The following is a 7,874-nucleotide window of genomic DNA, read 5'->3' as shown; positions in this document are numbered from 1 at the left end:
CTTACAACATGGGAAAATTTCAGTAAAACAAAAGAGATTTATCAGATATATATAATAGCTGCTATGGACTAGTGGAGTAGCATTGTGTAATTACTTATAGGGTCTGTAACATTACTAGCATCCCCTCCTATTGTCTCCTCTTAAGCCAACTTTACTGAGAAACAGAGCTGCTTGAGCTTCGGCCCGCAAAGGAACATCACCATCATGATCTCAGTTCTCACTGCAATCACCTCAGCTCTGTGGTGATGTGGTCTCTAAAAGATATATTTGGCCACATTAGACAATAGGCACACTTTTACCTCAGTTCAACTCAACAATTGATACTAGGAGCAATATTCTCAACAACTTTTTATTTTGTTTTTTAAGGGAATCTTTTCAACAAATTAAGTAAGGTTATATCCCATGTGTTAACCCGAATATCCTGCCACTTGAACTGAAAGATAATAGTGGCAAAATATTTGACTTTCTATTTTAAATGATATACTCTTACATTGTTAACGTATTTCACATTTTCTGTACACATTCACTTTTCAAGTTTTAAACATCGACATAACATTTTTGCTTTTTGAAATTTGTACATCAACACATGCAATTATCTATATTGTATTTTCATTTTGAACTCAGTTGTTTTATAAATAAAAAAGGTAAAAATAATACTTGACAAATTATGATTAGTATAGCATAAAGTGAAACACAATTCCCTATAAACCAAGAAGAGTTTTTGCCCAGGTGTCTTGGCTTAAACCTCAGGAGGGATGGGTGAAATTAAACTCGGATGGATCGTTTTTGGGAAACTCGAAGAAGGCTGGTGGAGGGGCTGTGCTTAGGTGCAACAATGGGGATTGGATTGCGGGATGTCTGAGGAAGCTTGGGAACACTTCAAGTACCATGGCTGAGTTGTGGGCTCTTAGAGATGGGCTTCTAATGGCCAAACAGCTCAATTTTGAGAATATTTGTGTGGATATGGATGCTGAATTCCTTGTTTATTTGCTTTCTAACTCTTTTGTAATTAACCTTAGCCTTGAACCTTTGTTATTTGACATTAGGAGCTTGATGAAGATGTTCCTTAACTGCACTGTGGCGCATGTTTATAGGGAGACGAATAGATGTACTGACAGATTAGCTAGGATGGGGGCTGATCTTCATTTAGACCACCTTATTTTGTATAACTCAGCGCCTGTGGTGGAAGAAATCTTGGCTAGTAATAAAGCCGGTTATGTTTGTAACAGACTTGTGGTGCCTTAGTGCTTAATATATATATGCGTGTTTAACCCAAAAAAAAAAAGTGAAACACAATTAATAAGACAAATAACTTATATTAAGGAAATATAGGTAACTATTAGTTCAAGTCTAGACAGTGATAATGACTAATGAGTGTAGGAAAAGGAAAATACTTAATTGTATTTTGTGCTCTCTAATGAGAAAAAATACATCTGAAATATGAAAGAATCATCTCCTATAAAAGAGGTGGATCCGACAAGTATGGAGCCCACCCTCATGTAAGGAGAATACTTACATATCTAACCCATCAATAGGAATGGGGTCAATACGGAAGGACTGCTTTGGAAGTACCAAGAATCCAAGAAAGAAGTAGGTCTACATTATACTAATAAATATGGCAAGGGAGAGTGAGATATATATACATATGATGACGTATTCCGCAGTGGCAACTAATATCTCGCGAATTCTTAATAATAATAATAATAATGAAGGACATGCCAAAATATCTTACAATAGCTGTCAAATCAATGTCTGTCAGATTCTCAAAAAAAAAAAAAAAATCGATGTCTATAATATTCCATAGTTCCACTTGATTATCACCATTATATTCTGAGAACAAGTGATAGAAGAAGAATAGCACAAAGAAAATGGATAATATGTTAGCGAACACAAATTTAGAAAGTAAAACACCTTTGATAGAGGTTGGTCATGGTGAAGAAGAAACTAAGAAAAGGTGGTGGCAGAAAGTGTTGGACGTGGAAGAGGCCAAGAAACAAATCTTGTTTTCGCTACCAATGATTCTTACAAACGTTTTCTATTACTTGATCACCTTGGTATCTGTCATGTTTGCCGGCCACCTTGGTGAGCTTGAGCTTGCTGGAGCCACTCTTGCAAACTCTTGGGCAACTGTCACCGGCTTTGCTTTCATGGTAACTCTTATCTGTTGTTGTAGTTATGTGATGAATATCTAAACCCTCTTTTTCTCCTATGTTACCCTTTAGTCTTTAAAGAACATATGATTAAAAAAAAGGTAGCAAATAAATATTAGTATATATATGGCTCTATTGTTAAACTTTCTTTTAGATTTTTTTTTTTTTTTGGGTTAACTAGAAAATATTTCTTTGCTTTATGAGTGAAAAATTGAAATGAATCCTATTCTTGCTCAGCTGATCACAGATCAAGGTAGATCTGGATAATCACTGCGCCGCAACTTTTATTTTTTTTTGCCAAACTGTTTTTTTATATGAATGAAAATCAAGTTAGTCTATGGATGAGCGCTGCAACATAGTCATTGCTGGGAGGGAAAAATGGTTATGCTATCTAGTAAGGAGTACAAAAGGATATCAAGGTACAAGTAATCTAAAATATGATTTGGTATTTTATATGATCATTGATATCGTTTGTATTCCTATTTTTAAATTGCAATTTTGTTTCTGACAAAAAAAAAAAAAATTATTCATCTTTGTGTAATTCCCTCCACATGACAAAAATCCGACAAAGATGATGATGGTGATAGTAAAGGCTCGAATCAAGATTCCATGTAAATAGTCAAAAAGCAAAAGTATAAAGGTGATTATATCATCATATAGAAAACTAAGGTCCACGAGTTTGGTCTGTTTCAAGCTGTCGGCCAAGTTTTCTAGTCATGTGATAGCAGTCCTTGAAAGCAAAAATGGCCCCTATCACTATTTTCCAAAAAATTAGCAATCTATCGTTATTTTAAAAATATGTAAGAATCTACCACTTTTTAGATACTCGACTTGGAAAAATTTTCCAACAAATTTGAAAGTTATTTTTTCAAAGGATAAACTCAAGTTTTACCAACATGAGTTTCAAAAAGGTGATAAATCTTTTTATATTTGTAGCATATTACTAATTTTTTCAGGAAACAATGATAGTGGGCTATTTTCACCCTCCTTGAATAGGCATTTACTTTGGTGTAACTGTCCTGTAGCACAGGAATGCTTGAATAAATAAATGAACGCGTAAAGAACTCCAAGTCATGATAGACCAATAGTCTTGTAATTTGGTGACATTGCCGGGTTTGTTCTACAGAGAGAATCTGGGCATAAATCCTCCCACCCTCACCTACTGTAAGCGGAAAAGGATAAAAAAAAAAAAAAAAAGTAATGAGAGTTACTCTTTGAGAGTTTAATTGTATGTCATTAAAAGCAATCGCGAAGGGCAGCCCCACTTTCACAGTAAATTTGTTGCTCTTAACTTTCTCTCACTTATTTTGTGGGCAGTAGAATGTTTGGAAGTACTTTTCAGTCTTTTATGGCTAATGTGTTGCCATAACCCATTTATGTCATGTTCTCGAGAGTTACTTGTCCAATGTATGTAGTTCATAAAGTGTCCATAGTTGGAAATACCTGAAATATAGCTTATAGATTGTGACTCAATTGCGTCCAAGATGAGTTATACTCTGATTAGATTGCATAGTCAATTTATTGTCTTTTTAAGCTACGGTTCCTATTTAACCTTACTGTGATTCTTCATTCTTGAATCTTATCTTTAGGTTGGTTTAAGTGGAGCACTTGAGACACTATGTGGGCAAGGGTTTGGTGCAAAATTATATAGAATGCTGGGGATCTATCTACAAGCCTCTTGTATCATATCCTTCCTATTCTCTATCATTATATCCATCATCTGGTTCTATACAGAACCAATATTGATCTTACTTCATCAAGATACTAGCATCGCAAAGACCGCCTCTCTCTATATGAGATTTCTCATTCCTGGACTATTTGCATATGGCTTTCTGCAGAACATTTTGAGATTTCTTCAGACACAGTCTGTGGTTATGCCCATTGTTGTATTCTCATTGATACCGTTGATTATTCATATAGGCATTGCATATGCTTTAGTACATTTGACAGGTCTTGGTTTCACAGGAGCTTCTTTGGCAACTTCAATTTCATTATGGCTGTCAGTCATTATATTGGCCATGTATGTAGTCGGCACAAAAAAATTTAACCACACATGGGAAGGATTTTCATTGGATTCATTCCATTACATTTTTACCAATTTAAAACTAGCACTGCCCTCTGCAGCAATGGTATGGTAAGTGAAACTTCATTTATTTTATCTCATTGCCTTGCTCTTCAGCTCTTGCTAATTGTATAGAATTAAACATTAAAACAGACTTACAAAAATATGTGAACAACATTTAGAATATAATTGAAAACCTTTGCAAAGATAGAAACACAATCACTCAGACATGTTCAGCTAAGTGTTGCAAAATTTTATAAAATCTTCTTTATGTTATTGGTGTACCATGACCAGAAAAAAGAAAAATTGAACCTGGTCTGAAATGAATTAAGGAAATCCAGTCCTAATTAAAGATGGCAATTTGTCAAAAAACGTCTCAATACAAAGGGTTTCAGCTAGTGAGTCATTTTAACGTACTGATCTATTAGGAAACATAGGAGTATGGTATGAAACATGACCTCAAAAATTTTATTAGTCTTACATGGTCAAAAAATTTGCCAGTTTGGAGTACTGGGCTTTCGAGATTCTGGTTTTCTTAGCAGGAATAATGCAAAACTCAGAAACAACTACATCTCTGATTGCAATGTGGTAAGTATTACATCTTTTCCCCTAGTTTTTATAAATTTTAAGATCTAATTTTCACGATTTACTCTAATTTTTTCCTTTTTTGGATTATATATTCAGTGTGAACACAGAAACTGTTGCCTACATGATCACATATGGTCTCAGTGCTGCAGCAAGGTTAGTAAGTTGAACAACTTCTAGTGGTTTGTATTTATACCTTCTAGTACTTCCATTCTGTATTTAGTCACAGATATTGAGAAAAGTAGAACTGATGATTACAGCACGAGGGTATCAAATGAGTTGGGAGCAGGAAATACAAACCGAGCTAAGAGTGCAATGGCTGTTGCTATCAAACTCTCTGTCCTTCTAGCACTCACAGTTGTTTTGGCTCTTGGCTTTGGTCATAACATCTGGGCTGGATTCTTCAGTAACAGCAATGAAATCATACGAGAATTTTCTTCATTGACACCTCTACTTGCAATTTCAATAATATCTGATTCTGTTCAAGGTGTCTTATCAGGTAATAATCCTTAACTTTTCTTTTATATGTGCAGATTGATCCACAGTTATTGGTGCTAATGATATAGATACTGCAGGGGTGGCCAGAGGAAGTGGTTGGCAGCACTTGGTTGTGTATGTTAACTTGGCAACTTTCTACTGCATTGGAGTACCAATAGCAGGACTCCTTGGTTTTACTTTGAAACTACAGGCTAAGGTGAAATATATTTATAGTAGTCTCTTCACAAACAAGCCTAAAAATCAGTATACTTGTCTACATAGACATAAGTTTTCCATATTTCCTTTATAGCAATTTGAGAATCTGTCGTGCTTAGAAAGAAATTTAGTAATCTAAAATTTGCCTGCAATGAATTATTCTGTACAGGGTTTGTGGATTGGCTTAATCTGCGGTCTATCCTGCCAAGCTGTCACCCTCTTGTTGGTTACGCTGCGAAGAACATGGGCTAAACTGGATCTCTCCGAGAACAACACAAATGAATATCCAGTTTTAGTTTAGAAAAAGGTCGTCAGGCATTGTCTCACGGAGTGATTAGCAACACAGACTACTGGGGACTGTGACGTATCTTGGGAGACATATATGCAGTTTATGCATGAGATTTTGCAGCTTCCTTCAAACATTGAACTTTTGGCCTATCTCGAGAACTATGACTTAAAAAAACTGCAACTATGGATTTTTCCCTACACTGGCTCAAAAGAACAAGATTAGAAGAAGGGTCAATGTCCTTCAACATATTAATCTGAAACTAGTGTTGTAAAATACAAGCATTTATTTTCTTTTAGTTTGAGATCTGTGTTAAAGGACCTCTCAATAACCCCTAGATGGATTGGGATCAAGCAGCATTAAAAAGGCATCCCAGAACTAGTACCGTTATAATCAATTCTAATTTAAGCTTCTTCTTCTTCTTTTTTTCTTTTGATAATTCAATGGTTAGAAAAAGGAGAATTTAAATCTTGGATATTTCTATTAAAAACACAAATTAGTGTCAACTAATTGAGTAACAAGACTCCCGGCTAAGCTTATATTTAGTATTAGAAAATGGATAGTAGAAATTTTTGATAGAATGCTCTTAATGATCTTGATTACCCATAGCTGACCCCAAAATTAAGACTAAGGTTTAGTTATTGTTATTGTAAAAGTAATACATGGACCAATCTATGCCGTCCCCAAACATATATTCAATAGTCTAGACTCTATCTAAATCCGTAAAATCCAAACAGCAATCTAAAAGGAATTTTTAGATCCTCTGTCACAAAACTAAAACCCCATATACTTTGATGCACAAGCAATACTTGTTATTGACGAGTGTTACATATTATATTTGCACAATTATATATAACCATATTTGTTACTACATGACAAAATTGTAAGCATAAGTTATTCTCTTTACACATTATTATTGTATCTTTATAACTAACTAACTCCATGATAATCCGCTCATTTATACCTACACCATAAATCAACTAAACGACCCCATGGTTTAACCCAAAAATAGGTGGGCCTCTCAACTCCCATTTGTTTTCCAACGTAAGTATATTACTATAAAATGGAAAGACTCCCACAAAACAAAACCCCCACACATCACAATTTATAATTAAAGGCTAAAAAGTACAAAGAAGCAGAGCGCAAATGGGTTCAACCAAAGTGCTAGCTCTGCTCCTCATTGCCATGGTTGTGATGTTTGCTGCTTGTGTTGAGCTTGGGAAAGCTTATTATGTGTATGATTTTCAATGCTTTAAGGCTTGCTATCCTAAGCGGTGCCCGCCAAACTATGGCTATTCCAGATGCGATAAATACTGCCAAGGTCTTTGTGGCGGCTATTAAGGATGGCTAGAACAACAAGAGGCTATATCAAGCAGTGTCTGTGTCTGTGTCTGTGTCTGTGTCTGTGAGTTTAAAATATATGAAAATGATCAGACGCCTTAAACTACTTATTATGCCTTATATTTTCTAATCATTGTTGGAGAAATTTTAATTAATACTAAATTTGCCTACTTTTATTACTTTCTAGATTCATACCTGGATTTACATTTTGTGGTTTGAAGATGGAAAATGAAAAAAAAAAAATTACAATTTAAACGTTGGACCAAACTTTAATTCCCTCCCTACTTCACTTTATGGCAATGACACCTCTAATGAGGAAAGGAACGAGGCCATTACCAAATACCAACTTTAACGGACTCCAATTCAAGCCACATCACAAAAGCAACGTGGATTTGGTGTTTACTTCTAAGACAAAATATTTTAGAGATATTTTACCAAAAAAATATCTATTTTAGAAATAAATTGTTATTTTATGACTAAAAATACATTCTTTAATTTAATTTAATGATGAAATATAAAATTACTCTATTTAATGTTCACTCACCAAGAGTCTTATAATCAATCGATATCAATATCAATCAATCAATATATATATATATATATATATATATATATATATATATATATATATATATATATATATATATATAAAAGAAGAGAACTCATGCGAGAGAGTATGAGATTCTGCCATGTAGCGCACTCTATGAAGAGAATTGAAATACTTTAAGCCACATTGAAATACCTTAAGAACAAATTT

The 7,874-nt window shown here is 34.3% G+C and overlaps 1 protein-coding gene across 1 annotated transcript; it reads left to right on the top strand.

The window, feature by feature from the left end:
• The first annotated feature begins 1,816 nt into the window (after nt 1–1,816).
• Nucleotides 1,817–6,179, top strand: LOC142641682 (protein DETOXIFICATION 18-like). Its single transcript, XM_075816160.1, has 7 exons — nt 1,817–2,150; nt 3,740–4,284; nt 4,714–4,800; nt 4,897–4,953; nt 5,058–5,296; nt 5,373–5,491; nt 5,660–6,179. Exons 1-7 carry the CDS (start codon nt 1,869–1,871, stop codon nt 5,789–5,791), a joined length of 1,461 nt encoding a protein of 486 aa, XP_075672275.1. The 5' UTR covers nt 1,817–1,868; the 3' UTR covers nt 5,792–6,179.
• The last annotated feature ends 1,695 nt before the right edge of the window (nt 6,180–7,874 follow it).

The sequence above is a fragment of the Castanea sativa genome, chromosome 6 (assembly GCF_040712315.1).
Source record: "Castanea sativa cultivar Marrone di Chiusa Pesio chromosome 6, ASM4071231v1".
Lineage (NCBI taxonomy): Eukaryota > Viridiplantae > Streptophyta > Magnoliopsida > Fagales > Fagaceae > Castanea > Castanea sativa.
This window is presented reverse-complemented; position numbering and strand designations above follow the sequence as displayed.